Raw genomic sequence first — 23,804 nt, forward strand, 5'->3', positions numbered from 1 at the left:
AACAGTGATATCAGAATTAACTCATTTAGACTGGACAGTTTTCATGGGCCTTTTGTATTCTGTGATTGGAAGCAATCAATATTTAATACACAGTTCTTCAAAACGAAGATGTACCTGGTGCATATAAACTCATGCATTACGTTTAAAACATTCAGAAAATCACCAAATCAAGGGAATGTCACAACTCCTTATACAGAATAACGTTGGCGTTAAATATTCATATTGCCTTCAAATTAGTGACTCGTAACCTTTTCTTTTAAACGCAATTTGCACGGTTATAAATAACTTTAAGACGACAACAACAACAAAGCAATCAATCAAAGGTGAACTCTTTTCTCTTTTTCAAGTGTATGTTTCAAAGTTTGTCGAAAGACATGGCATTTTTGTTAATATAAACCATAAACGTCGTTGTTTTTCTTTACAATCGAATGATGAGTCATGTCTACCGTTCGTAGACGTAAGATTATGAATGTCTTATCCGAAAGATTTGTCTTATCCGGAATAGTTATGCAACATACAAAATCTTATGTAATTTAATTTATCAACACAATCTTATGGTAATCAGTGTTAAAAACGGCAATGATTAGGTTAATCATTTCAATTTAAAGGAATCTCCGTAAAAAATTATCTTTAAATATTGTGAATTGTGGTGATGCCTGATGGTCGTCCTCTCAGTGCTGTTTTCTCGTGTAATGAAACTTTTTTTACTGCATGTTTTATAACAGCAAGTTTGTTATGCATCAAAAATCACACAATGAAGACCACAGCTCTTGCACTGCTTCAGTTCAAATGTCATCCAGTCCTGCCACTACTCCTATCGTGATAACTTAGGCCTAAAAAAAATTGTTTGGTTAGGGTTACATCCTTTTCAAAAATAGGTAGGGTAGGTAGGCTTTTTTTTATTTATTTATTTATTTTTATTAGGATTTATATTAGAATGTCATTTTCATCATTTGGGAATGGTGTTAAAGTTATCTTCTGTATAAGCATTTAAGGTTTTAAACTACATATTGAAAAGCAATTTAATTTTTTTTTTTAATTTTTAATTTTCAAACTGACTATAAAAACAGTAGGGTCGGCGCCTATTCTGTAGGTAGGGTCGAGTAACCCGAACCAAATGTTTTTGTTTTTTTTAGGCCTTAGCAAGAGGTGTTTTGCCAACAAAGAATTTTGTCACTAGGCATTTGTTTTCCATTTCTTGTGGCTGAGTACACAATGGAAAGTGTAAGTACACAATGGAAAGTGTAATGTTCTGATGTTTCTGGAACATTGAATGTGTCCCAGCAGTTGTCTGTATTTTCAAGAGTGATTTTGGCCCAGATCTCTTTGAAATGGATATGTAAGCTCAGTAATCAATTGATTATACTATATTTTCTACTGATGTTTTCATCGACACAAACCGTTTATTCCAGGTATAAATGACATGTCATTTATTTAAACAGATTTGTCTGTTTCATTTCTCTTCCTAAACTTTGTTTTTCATTAGTCATTTAACTGTTCTTCCATCAATTTTATCATCAAATTCTTGACCAAGGTTTGCAGCAATATCATTTCATGGAAAGAACAGATTAATTTTTTTTGTAGGTATTAAAGTAGTAGTGAAAGCTGTGTGAATTGCGATTGAAAGTCTAAATAATATTTGCATAGACCATTATTCAGCCTATGATAGACTTAAAATTCTATCTCTATAATTACCTATGCTGATAAGTTCTCCAGTATATTTGTTGCTTTTGGACTTGAAACACCCTTCTTAAAAAAAGAATATAGCAGCTCCTGAAGGACCTGAATAACCTTTTGTAGAGTCATCCATGAAAGCCAGAATATCTGTCGCATTACAGATAATAAGCACTTATTAATTTCATTTCAATCTAAATATGCAAACTTGAGACAGCTAATATTATCATTTTTTTCATTTCAAGTGTATGACAACCATACATTTTCCTTTAAATTCATTTTCGATATAATTGATTAAAGCAATAAAAAAGGAATGTCATGGTTCTCCTAAGAAAGTTTTCTTTCTTTGACATTGAACACCAGTGAATTTTCAGTATAACTATGTTTCTGTGGCATTATGTTACAGACAGCTAATTAATTTCATGGTACATTTTAATGTAAATAGGCAAACTTTAGACTGGAAATATAATCACTTCTAGGGTTTTTCGTACATGAGAACAATACAATTCCTTTAAATTCATTTCAAATCCAATTGATTTAAGCAATATGTCATGTTTCTCTGAAAATTCGCTCACTTGAAGTTACACACCGTTAAGTTTTCATGTACTCCATTTGCATCAGCCCTGAAGGTAGAAAAATTCTAATCCAGCAAAAAATATGTTAGTCTCTGGGATACCATATTCATATGTTGTTTTTTTTCTTTCTGATTGCAGGTATTGGATTGAATTAATATTATAACAACAATTAAAAATTTGCTTAACTCAGACTTAAAAAAAATAAAATATTAATCTAAAGTAGCATTCACAATCTTAAATATAAAGGGAGTGCATCCTGGACCATAACGAGGCACCTGTCATTAAATAATAATTTATATTATACCTGTAACTCAGACTTAAAAAAAATAAAATATTAATCTAAAGTAGCTTTTACAATCTTAAATATAGAGGGAGTACATCCTGGACCACAACGAGGCACCTGCCATTAAGTAATACCTGTAATTCCACTCCTCAGTTTTGTCAAACACAAATGTGTAGTAATTGATACCAGATATGGAAAAAAAATGAAATATAAATTGACCAAATATGGTAGTATTATTGCCAATGAATTCAAATAAATTGCAGTATTAATAAGTTTGTTCAATACATATATTAATTACTTTTTAATTTAAATTATTGCTTGACACGATATTTCATAATTATGTCTCCAATTCTATCTCATTTTAACGAACTTATATCATTTGATCAGGGTCTTCTGAATGTACATTCTGATTGGTTAACTTTCAATAGCTCCGCCTACTGGCGATGTTTTGGCAATTGGATGACACGGCCCAATTATCGGATTAGGAGATTACCAATTTGTATGAATGGCTTATTGTGATGGTTTGATTAATGGGACATTGGCCAAATACTCGCTGATTGACAGATTTACAATGTGTTAAAATTTTCGGCGAAGTCAATGTCGCTTTGATGATACAAATGGGCGAAGTCTGGGAATTTTAGGCGACCACTTCGCCCAAGTCGCCCCCTCGCGAGAGCCCTGGTATAAATGCATCTGATGTAAAACCATAATTTAACTAACGTTCTTAACTAATAATATGTCTAAAATTTATGTGATAAATTCCTTCAAAAAGAATTCTATGTAAACTTCACTTTTAATACCTCTTTATCAATAAGGTAACAATACTAGATAAAAAGATAATACCTTTTAAAGCTTCACTCCCACAGATTGAACGTTTTGACATTTTTTTATTTCTTTGTTTTGGAACGAGCCAATTTTTGCGAAAATGCATGGAAACCAGTGATATAAGACTGCTGACAAAAGATCAGATCGCAGATTTTTATATTTAAGTTGAAAAATTGATGTTTTATGCATTTTTCTCAAACTGTTAGTTACAGACACTGGTATTAAAGTATTTGTAACTAAGGTATACTTAAAAGGACAGTGGTCAGGAGTTGCTCCCCTTTACACCTGTCACCGGTGTTTTTTGGCAATGTACTTTAAAGGGGCACAATAATATGTGTTGATGCAAATACAGTTTTTTTTATTGCATTTAATATTGTGTTTAATGCATTTGCCTTTTATGATCACAACAAAACAAAAATACATTTGATTTAGGTATAAATATAAGCAATATGTTTGCACTTTTTGACTGGAGATTTTGTGGCCACCTAGCTATTTATTAAAAAACAACAACCTTGTGTATAAAGGCTTTTATTTAAATCTGTACCTAAATTGTGTATGCCTTTTTGTTTTAAACACTTTATATAACCCCAGATAATAACTAAATGGAAGCAATCATTTTTGTTAGAAGCTTTCTAGATGAATAAATCAATTTGGTCTGCTGGTCTAATGGAGAGACTTGCTTGTTGGTTGTAATACAATAATAATGATGGATTTAAAATCAAGAACATAATAGTTTTGACTAGCCTTTGCTATCCAGTTGATCTATTTACACTGCAATTCAGATTCAGCATCTTTTATTGATATTTCAAGCTGTGTTCGAAGTATTTTTTTCATCTTTGTAAAAAATAGAATTAATTTAAACAGAAGGTTTGAATTTCCCTGTGAAGAGTTCTTGTTTTGAAAAATATGACAGATCGTGTACATAACTAGTTAGGTTCAATATATATATATATATATATCAATTATTGACACTAAAATGCAAGGTTTTATATGACTCAATTATTGACATAAGATACACCCCTTTAGACGCAAGGTTTGATGTGACTCAATTATTGACATTAGTTGGACCCCATCAAATGCAAGGTTTAATATGACTCAATTATAAGCATAAGATGGACCCCTTCAAATTCAGGTTTGATGAGCCTCATTGGCATTAGATGGACTCCTTCAAACATAAAGTTTGATGTGTCTCAATTATTGGCAATAGATGGACTCCTTCAAATGCAAGGTTTTAAATGTGTAACAATTTTTATATATTGATGGACCCCTGCAAATTCCATGTTTAATATGTATAGACTATGGACATTATTTGAACCCTTGTAAATTCATAAAAGATAGTCACAAACTTAATGACGAATGATGATGAAAGTGTATTACAGTCACAAACTTAATGACGAATGATGATGAAAGTGTGTTACCCACTATTTCCTTATTTACTTCATTTCTCAGTGATGCTGAAATTTGGTCAGTACTGAACATTGATTCGTGGTTGGGGGTGTGTGAGATAGAGGCTGTTTGAGATGAGAATTATAATTAAACAAATAGGTCGCCCTTGCAAAACATGTTGCGTGTTTCTTAGTACAGTCAATTTGTGTCTTTTTGGTTTCAGATTGGACCATTCTGAGGGAGAAAGACTCAACATTACATCAATAAGCTACCTTAGTAAAACAGCAGAAACAGTAAGTACATTATAAAGTCAACTTTGGTGAACTTATAGCTTTTTGCCTCTCTCAAGATGTTACTTCAATCTTTAAGACAAGCTAAGCATCTTATAACCACATGAGGTATCTAATAAACGCTGCAGAAATGTAAGTCTCTGCTTATATAGATCTGAAGTCCTCTTGAATTGAGCTGACAAAAATTTGAACATGAAACCTGACGGATGAAACATTTCAAACATGTTAAACTAGCATGTTTTCAACCTGTGTCATCTAATCATCAACCTATAATGTGTCTAAGTGTTGTAACGGCCCGGGGTGATGTTCAAATAACGTGATCTTGTAGAGATAAGGACAAGTTATCAATTAGCAAACTTTTACATGAAGTGTGATGACAGTACGTCGCTGAAATAAGTCATTTGATCAGTTTGGTAATAAGTGCTTGAGATCGGTGCATGTTGGATGACATTTGTACACAATGTAAGTTATTGTTTATAAAGTTTCAAAATGCTTAAATGATTGTTTTACTGCTTGGGGGATTTTGGAACATATTGTGGCACAGTGCTACACCAGTGTCTATAATTCAGCCTCATCATTAAACTATTATCAATATGATTAAGTGTATTCCACTCTCTTAGGGTTTAAGCCAGGTTTTAAAATGGGCAGTGGGTTGCAGAAGAGGGACAGGGTTCTTTTAGGGAGGCTGTGCTTCTGTTAAAGGAAGTTTGGAAGTACAGTATATTACTCCCTAGAAATGGGTGAAAACTTCCAAACTTGATTCCTTGGAAGTACAAAAACTTCCATAATTTTGAAGAAAACTTGAAACTTCAAAGTCAAAAGCTTGGTAGTTCAAAATATCAAAACCTGGTGTCAATATTACTTTTATGCTCACAATTTCAATCAGTCTTGAAGTAAAATGAATTATGATAAAATAAATCTCTGAATTTGGCAAGATATGGCTTCAAATTATTTGATTTTTAACATACTATTTAAAACATGCTGGAGAAAAAAAGAAAATTATTCGGGGAAAACTTAAACTTCTAAATTTCAGTGAAAAGCTTCCAATATTGATGGTCAGGAAGTTCATACTCTCAGTTTTAAACTCGAAATGGAAGCCCTGGGAGGAAAGGGTACATTGTATCAGGCTGTGTAGAATTTAGATATGAATGGTTAGGAATTGTGTTTAAGTAGGTTTGGTTTCATCTTCAAAATAAGTTAAGTTTGTTTGTATACATTTATAATCATAGTATCAGTTTTGATAAAAACAGAAAAAAAATAGCTGATTATCTTAAGCATTTAATTCTCTTGGGCAAGAAGGGTGCCCATGCTGGTTTTCATTGGGAGAGAAGGGTGCTACCAAACAATGACTGGGTTCAGCACCCTTCCATGACTGTTAAGCTAAATCTCTAATGCTATTGACTCTTTTAGAACTATAATACCAAGGCTTTGGGAATCGCCGTCTTTAGGGTGTGTTTGTTTGTGAAAATGATAGAAAAAGCATAGAATTACTATTAATATGCATTCTTAGGAAATTTGTAAGTATGCGTTGATTTCTGCTCTTTGTGAAAAATAAATGAGAATATAGTTTTTAATATGAAAACATTTCAATGTATTATTTAAGAAATATAACATACCACTGAGGGTCATATGACATTATAAGGACCGGCCAGTCAGCCACCGAATGTGTATATGGACTGAGACGATAGCCGGGGTCCATTCACCTTTGGGGGCTGACTGACCGGTCCTTATAATGTCATATGGCCCGAAGTGGTGTGTTATATTTCTTATATTATACCGAACACTTTTCATTACAATTCAATATTTTTAAAGCGATTTAAATGTGTTTTATTGAACAAAGCTAATAATGCTTACTTGTGACAAATTTTCGCCTTTGTGAAAATAGCAAGCCACACTTACCAATTGTATGACGTCAGCGGTCCATATTACATTTTTGGCGAGGTCTGGACCTGCCAAAAATATAATATGGACTGCTGTCGTCATTAAACTGGATTTTCATCAAAATACAGTGATACGGACCGATCTAGTTTATATATACAAAGAAGGGACAAATTTATGTGAGGTATAATATATAATGATAATATTTGCCTGCCTCATGAATGGTTTATCAACTGTAACAAAAACAGCAATAAATGACAATCCAATCAGCTCAATCGCCCAATAATGATGATGCTAGTTTAACTGCATCGGATAATCATCTGTCGAAACTAACGTCATCATTAGGCTGATCGTCAATATGTCTGCATTAATGGTGATACTTGACAACCAGTGGCTAATTTGATGTTTCTAAGTGATAGGAATTTCATTAAGGCTGACTTATCTCCATCATTTACAAAACAAGGTAGGTCTTAAGCCTCAAACGTCTCTTTTTCATACCATATTAAACTGGAGAACTTTTAAGACAAAATATAGAGGTTTTTTTTCTCATATGTGAAATATAACATATGTTAAGTGATATTGTAACCGAATAGGGATCAGTTGATAATTATAACAATACTTACTTGGAAATCTGCATTCAACTCTTACAATGACGTAGGTGGTTATACTATCATTGGTTTTATTAATATCTTTCATGTCAAAATCTTATCATTATGACTATATATCAAGTTTTAAAACTGTTCATGTATAACTTACAATGTTTTCGTTAAACCCGGACATAACCATAAAAGATCATTGTACCATACAGGAGAAGTCACGTTTTATACTTCTCGATCCTTTTCTTAAATAAGGAGTAGATTTTCAGAGAGTTCAGTTGAAGTTTACCAGTTCTGTACATTTAGCTCAGCTTGCTTCTGTTTATTGTAAGGTTTTAAAATTAATAAGCAGTAAATTCAAGACAGTTTTAATTTTTGTGTTTTTGTCCAGTGTGTCTGAGACTTATACGCAGTGTTCTCGGTAAGTTATTAAAACAGCTGCTGAATATAACCTAAGAGTAGAAAAATATCAGGAAATAATAATAAGCTGATTTTGTTTTTATATAAGTAGACTTAAGTACTTTGTACTTGTAATTATATAGATAATTAAGAAATGAATGTAGTCATTTGTATTCCAATCCAATGCGTCAGTTAAAATGTTGGGGAACTTTCTGTGGTTTAAAATTTTCTGACAAAAGATAAAGTCTAAAGGATGTAATGTTATGTTGTGTTGTTGTCATTTACTGATACATATGCATGATATATTTGGCCTTTATTCATTGGTCTAAAGGTTGTCATGTGACCAACCATAGAAAGATATACATATGTTCACTGGCAAAAAAATGATCCTGTTTTAAACAAACTTGCAAGCGTAACCGGATGCTTGTTTGATTCCCATTGTACACCTGGTCCATGATAAAACAAGCAACTGGAGCTGCGTAAATGAATAATGTAGGAATAAAAAAAAAAAATGAAAATTGTTAATCAAAGCATATAATGAAACATGAATAACAGGCTGATAAAAAAATCACTTTATGTTGTCCAATCAATGGGATTTACACATCATCAGCATCATCTCTAATACCTTTAATACCCGTTAGAAGGTTTTAGCTGAAGAGTTATGGAAGGGTGCTGAACCCTGTCCTTATTCAGTAGCAACCCTTCACCCTCATGGAGACCAGCATTGGCTCTCTTCTGCCTTCATGAAAAGAAATGCTCCAGACTGTAAATAAAATATTTTTTTGTATGGTTTAAATCACATCAAAAGATTAATACGGTAATACATTCACACTTTACATATCTGGCAGTTGAAACTTATTTTTACTTCAATTAAACATAATTAATTTTTAACATTTTCTGCCAAATTAATAACGTTCAAGTTCTTTACAGCCTGATACAATCAATGTGCCCTTTTTACCCTTAGAACCCTGTCCTTTTTCTGTAGCACCCTGTCCTTTTTCTGCAGCACCCTGCCCTTTTTACCCTTAGAACCCTGTACTTTTTCTGCAGCACCCTGTCCTTTTTCTGCAGCACCCTGTCCTTTTTCTGCAGCACCCTGTCCTTTTTCTGCAGCACCCTGTCCATTTTTAAATCCAGGCTAAAACCCTACACATTTCAAATGTGTCAATGAACCTTGATTTGATAATTCGAAAGTAAATAAAACTTGGGTGAACTAGCTGCCAGTGTGTCAAGGAGTTTCTATAACTTCCAAATGAACTTACCATATTAGTAAAAAAAGAATAAGAATGGTATCATATGTATGCTGTTAGTAAACTGTTGCTGTTAGTAAAATACTAAGCTGTATGTATGCTGTTAGCAAAATACAATGATTAATTTGATATTTGACCAGTTTGTTAAACTATTGATTTTGTGCTTGATTTCATTGCGAAATGTTTGCTAAATTTAACCCGTCTGCATGCAGATAGATCACGTTTTTAGAGAGTTATTTAACATCGTATACCAATGGCATTGAAGGATAACTGATACGATGTTTTAGGGTCAAAATGTAAAACACAGTTTAAAAACAAGGAAGACATTTTTTTGCACAACTGATAACTGTCGAAGGTAAATGAAACTTCTTTGTTAAATTACTTATTAATTAGAGCTCTTCCAATTGCAGTAAATATTAAAGTACATTGTATGAAATATGAATTTCCACCAGGTCATTTTCATGGAATAATGTGGTTGGGAAAGTTGTGCTATTGATGTCATTAATTGATTCATACTGTTTTGGAGTACTTAAGTTAAGTGAGTAGATGTCCATCTGATGAAGATAACTTTAAAGTACATATAAGTTTTGTAAATAACTAATCATATGAAGTATCAGTCATATTATAAATATAGTACTGGTTACATTTCTGGAAATTTTGACTGGAATTTCTTGAATATTAACTATAAAATGGTAAGTAAAATGTTTCATAAATTATTAAACCTCAAACAGAGGGGCCTCAAAGTAGAGACTTTGAGCTTGTGAAATTCTCCAATTAATAGTTAAAAAAATAATATTTTTTTAATAGATACTTGATTGAGCTAAAGATGTATTTAATAGGACATGTAAGGTAAATGAGTTAATCGATACATAGTGTTGGTTATTAAAGCTGCACTCTCACATATTGACCGTTTGATGGCTTAAAAAATGTCTTAAAATGAGCCATTGTTGTGTAAGTGTGTGCAAACCAGTGACTTAAGTCTGCTGACAAAATATCAGATCGATACTTTCCATGTTTATGTTCGAAAATTGATGTGTTACTAACGCTTGATGAAAAATGAAATTTTCGGCAGTTTTTCAAACAACTGAGTCATCTGTTCCAATGTTTTTGTGACAATCTTGGATGACTTAATTAAAGGCATTAATACCAAAATAAGCTGATTCTGAGACATTTTTTTTTTTTTTTTAATGTCAAAACTGTCAATCCATGAGGGTTAACATGTAGATTTAAAGGCCAGGAATATGGAAATGCCTTTGTTTTGTAGAAAATATTTGCCTTTCATGGTCTTTCATGAAGCCTTTATTATTTAGAAATAATACATACCAGTAATATCAATTGCCATGTAGTTTTATAAAAAAAATGGGTTTTAAAACAGCTTTAATATCACCTTCACAGAGATATAAAATCTAAATTAGAAATCACAAATAGGAAATGAAGAGCTGTTGTTGTAGAAAGATATTCAAGTTATAATTTTTTTTTAATATTTGGAAATAAAATCTAATTTTGTCAATTTAACAAGCCGGATGCAGAAACTATGCGTACATGATTAAACTGGTTCTTACTTCTCAAAATTCTCATTATTATGTTTTGAGAATGTATACATCTCTCTTATCACAGTTATTCTTATTTGTCATATTGATTGAGATAAACATCATACCATCATCACCACAACTTCACATTATTTTTGTGCACAATTTCTTGTTGTTTTTTCGCTAGTATATACCCGTCTTAAAACCTATAAAAAAAATAATATTTGCACATTATATACTTATATACTCTTCTCTTACAGGTCTGTAATGAAGGCGTTACGTTGTCCATTCCTGACACGCGTAAGCGTGAACCAGATATCCCAGAATGCCCGGAGCTTGCTGACCAATCATGTGGGCAGCTGCCCGATAATGACCCGGATGATGTCCACTGCCCAGCTGGCTGATCTCAATGAGGCACAAGGTGGGAGGCTTATAATTTCCATTGAAGGAGTTAGTTTAAACTTTAAACAGTTTTCAATTTTACAATGATTGTGAAACAAGCTGTGCAACTTATATTAATCACTCTCATTGGCTTGATGTTGCACCAGAGTGTGGTCTTGTGCTGTGGGGGAAACCGGAGGACCCTGAGGAAACCCACATGTCCGACATGGTGACCACAAAAGTGTTTAGATAGGAATGAATAATCATGGTCAAAATGTAATATATCTACGTATGATATTGATTCTGTCAAGCTACAAATATATCATTCAACTAACCAAATGATATAGTTCGATATAATTAACATGTAAAAACAGCAATGTTTTATATTTTACAGCTACATTTAGCTCTGATGTGAAGAAGTGTCCATTCATGGCAGGGGCTGTGAAGGCTGAACAAAGCTCCCTCAACTTGGAAACAGTCCAGCCAATCAGTGGTAAGAGACCTTAGTATTATATTTGCTTGTTTAAAGTGACTCGTTTACAATTAAAGGGCCAGAAATATAAAATAATGACACAAAAACTTACTAGCAAATTGATAGATTTTTAAACATGGCAGAAAATGCTATATTTTGTTGTAACCTTTCGTACGGGCTTTGAGATGCATTGTACGGTCATAAGAGTGAGTGAAATAATAAAATTTCATCAAGGTTTTAAAACATTGTTGCTGACATTAATTCCTAAACTAGTCCCTTTAAAACACTCAAGATAAAGTTATTATTATGGCAGTCCTGAAAATTAGACTTTCCTGAGTTCTTATAACTCCTTGGCTTAAAAATTTGTAACACGTATTAATGTTACAAGGCTTGCAAATATTTACATGTGCAGGTCATGTATGCTTGTTCAAAATTTGAACCACTGAACTATAGCCATTAATATCTGAAGAATAAAAAAAATCAATATTGGGACAATAGATGTTAAATATAACTGTTTTCATCGCAGACAAGATTGCAGAGATAGAAAATCCCGAGGCACCAGCCAAGAAGGAAATAAGGCCCACACAGAGGGCACAAGAGGCCCTGAAGCAGTTTATGAAGGTCTCTCCTGTATTGGAAAATGTTGAGGCAGAGAGGGGACAGGCAAAGTCAGAGGCGGCTCCTATGCCGGGCCTAAAGCCCGAGCTACCTAGGAAAGAAGGGAAGGAAACAGAGCGTTTACCCAGAGGACCTTCAGGTAGCCTGAAATCTACTTTATGGCTTCAATCTGTATGAGGTTAGGTTGCCATGTAGCCTGAAGTCTACTTTATTGCTTCAATCTGTATGAGGTTAAGTTGCTAGGTAGCCTGAAGTCTACTTTATTGCTTCAAACCATATGAGGTTAAGTTGCAAGGTAGCCTGAAGTCTACTTTATAGCTTCAATCTGTATGAGGCTAGGTTGCTAGGTAGCCTGAAGTCTACTTTATTGCTTCAATCTGTATGAGGCTAGGTTGCTAGGTAGCCTGAAGTCTACTTTATAGCTTCAATCTGTATGAGGCTAGGTTGCTAGGTAGCCTGAAGTCTACTTTATAGCTTCAATCTGTATGAGGCTAGGTTGCAAGGTAGCCTGAAGTCTACTTTATAGCTTCAATCTGTATGAGGCTAGGTTGCAAGGTAGCCTGAAGTCTACTTTATAGCTTTAATCTGTATGAGGTTAAGTTTCCAGGTAGCCTGAAATCTACTTTATAGCTTCAATCTGTGTGAGGTTAAGTTTCCAGCTAGCCTGAGATCTACTTTATTCTTTCAATCGTATGATGTTGAATTGCATCAATTTACTATTTGTGTGATCATATATAGAGGCTAATTAAAGTGAAATAGAATAGGCTAAAATCCTGGAGACTATTCAGAAGGCAGTTGCAACATTTTTGTCCAAAGTAATTTTAAATAAAGCAGATCAGATTGTAAAGTTATTCAGAAATTATTTTATATATCCTCATGAAACTGCATGCCTACAAGTTTAAAAGTGAACAAAATGATCACATTACTGTAAACGTCATAGAATAAATTAGAATATATTTATTACATGCTTTTAAGTACTTTCAAAGGTTTCATATTTAACATTCCTTTGTTTTCAATTTCAGATACAAGCCAGCTGTTCAACTATGACAAGTTCTTCAACACACAGATTGACAGGAAGAAGCGTGATCACTCGTACCGTGTGTTTAAAAAAGTTCAGCGAAAGGGCCCCAAGTTTCCGTACGCGGAGGAGTTTAGCGGAGCCCGGAAGGACATCAGCGTTTGGTGCAGTAACGACTATCTCGGCATGAGCTGGCATCCCAAGGTCACGGAGGCTGTCCAGTATGTGTTAAGGATTCATACTTATAACCACAAACTTTTTATCACATCTTGTCATTTTGGGCCAAGTGCCGAAATCCTTGACTTAGAAGAAAAAAAAGTACCGTTGTTCTTTAAATGAATAGAATTATGAAGGTCTGAATGTGTACAGAATAACTTGACCTGGCTCATTTACCAGCTATGTTGGGGTGAGAGTGGTCTAATGGTATAGGTGTCCGCCTCTCACCAAAGAGGTTGTAGGATCAATCCTCACAAGGGGTACTTTCTCATGGCCAGAAAAAAAGACACAGTACTGGTTCCTGCCCAGGAAACAGATGTGATAGTGATTTTCTAAGCTATCAGCTTTCGTCATAATTGAGCTTAAATGAATTAGTATAAACCAACCAGCTAAGTTGCTTCAGTCACTCTAAAAGACAGCTCATGTAATTGTAGTTCACTTAAGGATAAAGCCATGTAAAACAATAAAGAAAACAAGAGTAGTTTTACCCAGTTGTGTTTCTATATGGTAAACTATCAGTCTGGAAAAACTTTAAACTTAAAGTTCCTATATGGTAAACATTTTCATAGAAGTTTTAAAATGTGTGTTACTGGTAGTAATTAGCCATCATAAATTGGTATAATCCCTAGGTTCTATATTGAAATTTATCCAGCAGAAAAGATATGTTTACAGAAGGTTCATGATGAACTTATAAAAGGTAAACTCTTTTAAATGTTATGCACTACTTTTGAATCTGCATAGCAAAGTGTATGCATCTTAAAAGTTTAATCATTATAATTGTTATCCATCTCCACTTTTAGCAATGCCTTACTGGAGCATGGGGCTGGTGCTGGTGGAACGAGGAACATCTCCGGGAATTCTCCCTTGCATGAAGAACTGGAAAGCGAAATTGCCTCCCTCCACAAGAAAGATGCCGCCCTGGTGTTCACGTCTTGTTTTGTGGCCAATGACTCTACACTGTACACCCTCGGCAAGTCCATTCCTGGTAAGGTTTGCAGACAGGGTTTCTTTTAAATGCATGAAATTTGAATGTGTTATCTATTTTTAGCTCGACTATTCGAAGAATAGGTGGGCTATACTACTCGCCCCAGCGTCGGCGTTGGCGTCCGGTTGAAGTTTTAGGGCAAGTTGGGATTTTCACTCATAAGTCCAATACCCTACATTCAATTGACTTAATACTTCACACAGTTGCTCAGGGCCATCACATGATGAGGTTAGATAACTCCATATTATTCTTTACACAGATTATGGCCCCTGATTGACTATGGAACTTAGGTTAAAGTTTTAGGGCAGGTTGGGATATTGTTTAATAACTTCTATACCCTTCATTCAATTGACCTAATACTTCACACAATTGTTCAGGACCATCACCCAATGAGGTTACATAACTCCATATCCTTAGTACAAGTTACAGCCCCTGATTGACTTAGGTTAAAGTTTTAGGCAAGTAAAAGTTAAGGGCAAGTTGAGATTTTAATAAAATAACTCCGTTTTAAGCCTAAATACAAATTATGGCCCTTGAATTTTTTTTTTTCCTTTGAAAGGCATATTTGTATATTCTTAACCAGATTTTCATAACGGGAAATCAAGTTATTTGAATGACTTGCGTCATTGTTTGGGCGGGCTGGTGGGAGGGCAGCATCAAAGTCACCTTATGTATCGAATAATTTTAGTTAGGTTTGACATGAAGAGACCAAACTTGGTATTATTACATTGTTATTGTATTCTAAGTCAAAGCGGCGTAGTCGAGCGCACTGTCTTACGACGGCTCTTGTTTTATGTCCTTGAAGGTGGGCATATTAAAATCGCACTGTTCATCCGTCTGTCTGTCAGCACACACAAATGGGTATATATTGGGTACTAATTCCTTCATTCCTTATTGAAGATGAATTTGTTAGATAGTGCTTGTTGGTTAGGGTCTGTTAGGGATAGTAAGGCATTAGTGGGTATATTTTTATAATGGGAGTAACTGTTCTTCTGTCTGTCAGTGTGTCCGGCTCAACTTCTTCTGTCGGAGCTGTAACTTTCTCTGGTTTCTTCTAAATGTTGTAAAAGTGTGGTTGCAGTCGGCATCAGAATAATGCAAACACTTTAATTTCGCCATAACTCTGAAAGCATTTAAGAAGTTGGTTTCAAACTTGGTACACATGTTCACAGAAACGATGTTTATATTTGTAATAAATTTCATCACTCCGTTCTTAAATACTTGTGAGTTATGACCCCTGATTAACTGAGAAAAACAGACAAGCATCGGCATCAGCTTGTGGTTCTCTTTGTTGTAAATATTAGCACGTTCTGTAAGCGTGTTATATTGCGTTAAGCAACTATAAGGCTTTTCAAAAGGCTCTCTCGGGTTATTTTTTCCTTTCATGTTCAGTGGCTATTTTATGAGCCAAGCAGTTGATATTTGTCAAACACATTTAAAGTAATGCGACATTTCAGCTAATTGCATCCTTTGATTTTAAGTGTCATTAACCATAATGTTCTTGGTGAACAGTTTCAGCTACATTTCATCTTGCATGTTAGATCACAATTAGTGTGGTTGATATATTGAGTGCTTCCTTTGCCTTGGGCAGGGAACAAACATGTACCTATGCTCTACATTTTGCTTTTCTATACTAGCTTGGTGAATTAAAATCTATGGTTTGCTTATTTTTTTAAAGCAATGGCTTTTGTTTTGTAGGACTTACAATGTTAAGGAAGTATGAAAAATGTCTTTTTTCATTTAAAATCTTTTTCGACTTTGATGTGATATAATGATATACGGTCTAGACATTGATACTTATAATATCTGTCATGTGCTTCTGTCTGGATAGAACAACCAACCCAAAGGCACCTGAGTTGCCAGGTCTCTGAGTTGCCAGGTAACCAGGCTTGCCAAGTTATCAGCTACGCTGTGTGCCCAAGGGTCAGATTTTTCTATCCGGACTGGACACACAAGATGTATTTTTTTAGCATACCTTAAATGACTTTTTTTGTGAAAAAAATTGACATAGAAAACTGCATTTTTGTACATTTCACCACAAAGCGAGAGCAATGATGTGCAGAATTTCTTACTCAGTGCATTTGTGATAGAGTCACTTTAATATAAAATAATTTAGGATTATTTTGTTTTATTTTTAAAGCTTTATTTTATGTAAAAGTAATGTTTATGGAAATTCTATCATAGTTAGTCTTAGATAAGTTGTATAATAAAAGAAAAAAAAAAAGAATTGTGACATTGCCCGTTATTCTTCAAGAATGGGGGATGCCAAATAGAGTTTTCCAGCACAGCTGAATTCAACGGAAATGCCTATCCGGTGTGCTAGAAATTGCACCCAAGGTAGAGATTCCATTAGGCAAACTTTAAATCATCCTTAACAGAAATAACTTATAGGTTTCAATTTCTATTCCAGGTGTGCACATATTCTCGGACCAAGGTAACCATGCCTCTATGATCCATGGAATACGTACGAGCGGGGCACCGAAGCATATCTTCAGACATAATGACCCGGAACATCTGGAGAAGTTGCTCAGTGAGATCGACCCCTCCGTGCCCAAGATTGTGGCCTTTGAGACAGTCCATTCAATGGATGGTGAGTTCAAAAAACAAACATTAATGTCAGGCAGTCATTTTAATGTGACTTTTGGATGAACAAGCCTGAATTTTTATACTATTGCTTAGCATCCAAGATGACCTGCTATAAGAAATCCAGCAGTTTTCAAAATTAACAATGTCTTTAACAGAATAATGGATATTTTCTAAAATAACCAAAATGATATTGTGAAAAAAAGAAATTTATTAACTAATCAGTTCATGTTTAATGTTGATGAATATCATAAAAGATTAATAGAGTAACTGAAAATCAGAAAAACTGATTTTTGCTTAGGCCCAGAAAAACAGCAAAATTTGGTTCAGGTTGCCCAACCCTACCTACGAAATAGGTGGTCGGTAAAAAAAATAAAATATTAAGTGTGTTTTAATATGTAGTTTAAAACCTTAAATGCTTAATACAGAATGTTTACACCAATTTCCAATGATGGAACTAACGTTCTTATGTAAAGCCTAATAAGAAAATAAAAATTCTACCTACCCTACCTGTTTCCGAAAAAGATGTAAACCTAATCAAAGCATTTTTTTGGCCTTATGGAATTTTGTTAATAACCTATATTTTACATCCTCAGGTGCTGTATGTCCTCTGACGGAGCTATGTGCTGTGTCACACAAGTATGGTGCTTTGACATTTGTAGATGAGGTTCATGCTGTCGGGTTGTACGGGCGGAACGGAGCTGGGGTCGGGGAGAGGGACGAGTGTATGGACAAGTTGGACATCATCACTGGAACTCTAGGTATGTGAGATTAGCTCAATTGATTAATCTCAGTAGCTCAATATATTAATCTTTAAAATAAATGACTAATGCAGTTACTACTTCCCAAGAATTTGTCAACTATGAGGAGATTACTATAACTATAGTTTAGTTTAAACTTTCGTTATTTTACAATGATTATGAAACAAGTAATAACAACATTATATTAATCACCCTCGTTGGCACAGTGTTACACGAGAATATGGTCTTGTGGGATGTGGGCGAGACTGGAGTACCTGGCGGAACCCACTTGTCCAGCTTGGTGACCACAAACTTTTACTATAACTTATTTTATCTCTGCGATTCAATCTGAATACAGCAACTTTATATGTATTTATATGGTATCTTCTTGAATTGGTATAAAGTGATCGCAATCCAATCTTATTTCAGGCAAGGCATTTGGCAATATAGGAGGGTACATCGCTGGCTCCGCAAGTACAGTGGATATGATACGGAGCTACGCGGCCGGGTTCATCTTCACCACGTCCCTGCCCCCCACCACTCTCGCGGGATCACTGGCTTCTATTAAGGTAATGATTAAATATAAGATGATAGTTGGTGATACTGGTGTTAATATATATATCAGATTCCTCTACATGTTACAGTAAATTAAGTTGCATGACAGACGCCTGTACAATGTTCACAGACTTCTATTATGAATGAGCGATAAACACATTGGAAATTGATCAACATCAGTTTTGAATGGAATTATCTTGAAATGTATGGCTTGTTTGTAAAATAATCATGTTTTACATTGCCCACATTTCACTCAATCAGGTATCTAGGAGTGATTAAGGTGGTCAGTTGCAGTTTCATGGCCAGGGGCCGTATTCAATTAGCAACTTAGATTGAACTTGAAATTAAGATAAGAAAACTAAGTGTTTTGCCTGTATATTTACCCAACCAATAGGCTGAATGGAAACACTTAGGCATATATATCTAAGGATGAGAACAAGATCAATATTGAATGCTGGCCAAGGAGGGTTTCTGTGATCTTGAAAAAAAACAGTCACCACAATTATTCTGTAATTCAATATTGGCATAATAATGCTTTCTCTGCAAGAAAAAGAGTGACCAGCTTCGTTCCCATCAATGGGAGGCCTTCTTCTACCAGGAATGCATTTCTCTCATTGGATATATTGCTGTCTAGTAAAACATTTTAATTATGAACTAACTTCCTATAATGATTTCCCCTCTAGGTGTTGCGGAGTGACGAAGGTCGACAGCTGCGGTTCCGTCACCAGGAGGCCGTTCGCTACCTCCGGGAGAGACTAGTGGAGGTCGGGATACCTGCCCTGCACTGCCCAAGCCACATCATTCCTGTACATGTAAGTGCTGTGGCGATCATTTAGCAGTTTTTAACAATTTTAAGATGCTCCTGAAGTTTAATATAGAGGATTTATTGCAATCATGTGATAAAATAATTATAGCTACATGATAAAAGAAATAATAACCAATTAACTGCATTTGACCATCAATATTATTCCCTTCTTTCTGTCTATTTTCCTTGTGGAGTATATTTCTAATAAGTTTTTGTTATTTTATCAGCTAAATATTTAATATGACTTGAAAATTCGCTTTGCTCAAATACTTTATTTTTCTATGGACTTTGTTTATTTATGGCTTACAGTGAGAGATAATTTGTAAAGATTAAAATTATTTGAATCTTAATGAAGAATTATGTTTCATTTTATGTGACTCGTCATGAGACTTTGCTCCAAAACCAATACCCGGGATTTAGAGAAAAACGTGCACAAAGTTAAAGTTAATGTTATTATGATCTGTTTATATTTGATAATGTATACAGAGTAATTTTTTTCTTTTAAATACTAGTAATTCCAATAAGTTTTTAATTTTATTTATATCATTACAGGTAGGGGATGCTGCCCTGGCCACGAAACTGAGTAATGACCTACTGACGGACCACCAGATCTATATTCAGGCCATCAACGCCCCAACAGTGGCCCTGGGTCAAGAGCGACTCCGTATCGCTCCCACCCCCCACCACACCACTGAAATGATGGACGATCTAGTGGACCGCCTCGTGCAAGTTTGGAACAAAAATGGCCTCGATCTTCATAACAACGTCTGCCCAAAGTCATGCGAGTTTTGTCGCAAGCCCCTTCAGTTTGAGCGATTCTTCTCTCGTGACCCAATCTGCCAGCGATCCAACTGTACCTACTCCTCGCTCCAGAGCACGCTCCTCACGGCTTGAACATCTCAAAAAGGAATGCGGAAAACATGACACTATTAATAGAAATTTTCATATTTTATAACAGCTTTTGTTATTTCCTTGAATTAAATCAAATGATTAAAGTGAAATAAGAAATGTCACATCTTCCTGACTCACGTAAAAGCCTATGACCTGCAATATTTTTTTAGCCTACCCAGTGGTCATTATGTAATCTTTTTTTATTATGTAATTAAGTTGTTAGGAATTTAAAAAATCCTAATTTTTTTTAATCTTCTTGTTTTTTTCATTATGGAAAGAAGTGGTAAGGAATTAAAACAAATCCTCATTTTTATTTAATCTCCTTATTTTTTCAATACAGAATTAAGTGGTTAGAAAATAAAAGAAAGCTTTTTTTTACAGTGACCAGACATTAGAAGTTTAATTTTGTTCTGAAAGTGATCTGTTTTTCAAAAAATAAAGACAAGATATTGTCAAAAGCCTTGTTGTCAGCAGCAGCAAAATTGTGCAAAAACAGGAACCTTGTCATACCTAAAAAACGTTAATATATGTGTTAATAGTTAAAATATGGGTCACATATCTCTGACTTAATAATACCACATTTTTGCCCCTTAATTGAATAAAAAAAAAAGATGAGCGTTAGCCCCATTTGTGGTGCTCTTGTTACACATAAAAGACAAAAAACGAAACAAAATCATACATTTTCTCAATTTTATTGTGGTATCAGGTGGTGGGAAAAGTATTTTATTCAAATGACTCTATTTGGCACTCAATCATTTAATTGACCGATAAAGGAATTTTATCTTGTTAATAAACATAATTGTACAATCCAAAGATTATGTTAAGCACCCCTGACAAATGAAATGGTCAAGCGAGGCTTCCATTCAGTGTCATGTTAATTACAGGATGGAATATACAGAGTTCAAGATCAATGTCTCTTACTGTAGTAGAATGTTTTCGTAACCATGACAACTGGTTGGAAACAATCATTTTTATCTCTCTTCAATGGATGTATCATTATGTTATCAATATCATTTGGTGGTTGTTATTGTGTTGTATAGGTATCTTTTGTGATATTTGTTCTATTAAAGCTGTGATGTTATTGTTGAGCAGCGACATTGGACTGGTTAGGAAATTTAAAGGGAGTAGACACCAGATGATACTATTGCAAGGAAAAAAAGAGGAAATACTGTATTTGCTGATTTTGGGACCATCTGGTGTCTAGTCCCTTTAATATATGTTATTATGTTATGAAAATTGGTTACTAGTTATTAAGAGTTTATTTTGAAATATTAAAGTTGGTGCTTAAAATACACAGTTACTTCATATGCTGGCAATGAAATGTGGTTTAGTAATCTATGTTTTTCAATAGTTAACTTAGCCATAAATCCTTACCAAAATGTTTAAATGCATGGTGAAAAAAATAGGACAAGTTTTTATATAGAGCTTTTAATATTTTATTTTCAAAAAATTTTGAATGCATTTTTATGCGGTGGAGGTTTACTTAATCATTTTTAATGTATCACTTTCTTCTTCTTTTCATGCAAATCAAAATGATTTAATTTAACAAATTTATTTTATGCTTTATAATTGTAGCAAATGATAGGTGTATTCAATTTAAACTTAATTACATTAGTAGAAATATTGTAATCAGATCAAATACTTGTTAAAACCAAACATTATTTAATTTAACAAAATTATTTTATGCTTAATAATTGTAGCAAATGATATGTGTATTCAATTAAAACTTAAATACATTAGTGAAAGTATTGTTATCAGATCAAAATACTTAATACGTAATATGAATAAACTGAAATTTTACCAATTGTCTCAAATAAGGAATCCACATTTTTATTTTGTCATTTAAAAAAATAACTAAGATTAAATTTGTAAAAAGAATTTAGTATGGGTGGATGAGTTCCCATTTAAATAACACTTGTATTATTATTGTCATGTATGTGTGATAAATTGTTAAGTTGTCTTTCATTTTTATGTTCATAGTTGCATATTGTGTGTCTTATTTTTAAACAGTTAATGTTAAGATTTTAGTATTTAAGTCTTATGCTGCAAAGATGGCGCCATTTTTGATAATTAAACAAGAGAATTAATAAAAAAATTGAAAAAAGCTTAGAAACATCAACAAATTATAGACAAGTTACAGATATGGTCTCCATTTGTTATCTAGGCACTACATTGAGAAAAAAAATGGTGAAAGTGCAATACCATAAACTTTCTTTGTTTGTTTCTGGTGTGTAGTGTAATATAGCTCTATAAATCACATTGTGCTGGCCCTGGACTCATTTTCTTTAAAGTTCTTAAGCTTAACTGGCTGGTTAAAGTAGCTTATTATAGCTTGTAACATAATATGTAATGACTTATTAGTTGAAATATAAAAAAGAAACTAATCTCTTATTAATTTCTTAAGGAATTCTTTTTATTTTCCAGAAATGACTTGATACTTTTCAGTTAGTTCTAAAATATGTCTTCGTTAAAGTGCTTCTTTGCTATTTTCTATCAAGTTGAAATAAAATGTACATGTACTTGATAATCTCACAGAATAGCTGACCATTATGATGTCATGTCATGGTATGTTTAACTTCATGTACTTGTTAATCAGGCCCCAATTTCTCAAAACTTCTTAAGTCCCTTATAACAGGATTAAGCTGAGCTTACTTTTTTGTCTTTAAATAATTTGCGTAATATTTACTTCTTTAAGAGTCTTTATACTTTATATAAGAATTATCTTTATTATTTTCACAATAAACCATTTTTCATTTATCAAAATCCAATTTAAGGATATTTTTTTACTTGTTTAAGTAACCTACTTAAGACTTGAGAACTTTCGAGAAATTGGGGCCTGTTGTTACGTTGAAACAGCTGCCTTTCAACAGGCGTGTTGCATTTATGTTGTGTTACGATCTCTGCCCGTAGTGGAGAAGATGTTTAATTTCACGGGGCATATTTTATACTTGATCTTTTTCAAAATAAATATTTTTTAGCAAATTACTTGTGGAACATCCTTTTATAAAACTGAATACAAATGATTCATTCCGAATATTTAATACAATTGATAACCAGAACTGATTTATTCAAATAAAGCTTAATAAATTACTGATGACTTACATTGTTCTTTAACCGTTTTCAATTTAGTATTGGTTATAGGTTTAGTCATAGTTATAAGAGTTGTTTTAGCATTTTTAATTGAAAAAATCCAGGTTGTAGATTTGCGAATTCGGGCAGGTTTGGGCTAACCAAATTGCTTTAAAGTGTTTTCCATGTCATTGATACAACAGTTTTTATCTGATCTCCATTAAACTTGGTCAGAGTATTTGTCAGCATGATATTAAAGACCAATGAAAAGGGTCATCTCTGGTTAAAAATATGGACACAATTGTGGTAAAGTTTCTTTTTCCTATCTCAAATTCATCAGTGTAGATCCAATCTCCAAGAAAATTGGTCACAACTTTTCTCAGCATGGAATACATGTAAAATGCAGACCCAAAAGAAGATGAAGAGCTGTTTAATTGAGTGCAACACCAAGTTCATACCAGAATGTGCAAGAAAAGACAAACATTAAACTTGCAGATTTTCAAACCCTAAAGAACCATTACCTCAGACATTGGTCGAAGAGTCCATGAAGAAGAAATTAGCAGTCCTCTTAAATCACATGCAAGTGCAGTTCTTCAAAAAGTGCACAACCCTGGTACTGAATTAGGTGAATAGATAACATTAGATGCTATACAAGTATTTCTGAAGGTTAGAGTATCAAAAAATGAAAACGTCTGCCTTACAAGTTGCCTAGGGAAGAACTTATGTTGTATTGAACAGATCACCACAAGAATTGATGGTCAATAACTATAACAGAACGATATTACA

At 33.7% G+C, this 23,804-nt stretch overlaps 1 protein-coding gene across 7 annotated transcripts; it reads left to right on the plus strand.

Annotated features, from left to right (window-relative positions):
- Positions 1 to 279: 279 nt before the first annotated feature.
- Positions 280 to 23,039, plus strand: LOC128217610 (5-aminolevulinate synthase, erythroid-specific, mitochondrial-like). 7 transcript variants are annotated; one of them, XM_052924863.1, is made up of 12 exons: positions 280 to 323; positions 4,967 to 5,036; positions 10,946 to 11,106; positions 11,461 to 11,559; positions 12,065 to 12,295; positions 13,179 to 13,395; positions 14,191 to 14,375; positions 16,786 to 16,965; positions 17,555 to 17,719; positions 18,128 to 18,267; positions 18,937 to 19,065; positions 19,611 to 23,039. In XM_052924863.1, exons 3-12 carry the CDS (start codon positions 10,953 to 10,955, stop codon positions 19,950 to 19,952), a joined length of 1,842 nt encoding a protein of 613 aa, XP_052780823.1. In that variant the 5' UTR covers positions 280 to 323; positions 4,967 to 5,036; positions 10,946 to 10,952; the 3' UTR covers positions 19,953 to 23,039. The 7 variants fall into 7 exon arrangements, with proteins under 7 accessions (XP_052780823.1, XP_052780822.1, XP_052780825.1 ...); XM_052924862.1 differs by lacking the exons at positions 280 to 323; positions 4,967 to 5,036 and adding an exon at positions 5,388 to 5,495; XM_052924865.1 differs by lacking the exons at positions 280 to 323; positions 4,967 to 5,036 and adding an exon at positions 7,258 to 7,374.
- The last annotated feature ends 765 nt before the right edge of the window (positions 23,040 to 23,804 follow it).

This window comes from Mya arenaria, chromosome 14 (genome assembly GCF_026914265.1).
Source record: "Mya arenaria isolate MELC-2E11 chromosome 14, ASM2691426v1".
In the NCBI taxonomy this organism is placed as follows: Eukaryota; Metazoa; Mollusca; class Bivalvia; order Myida; family Myidae; genus Mya; species Mya arenaria.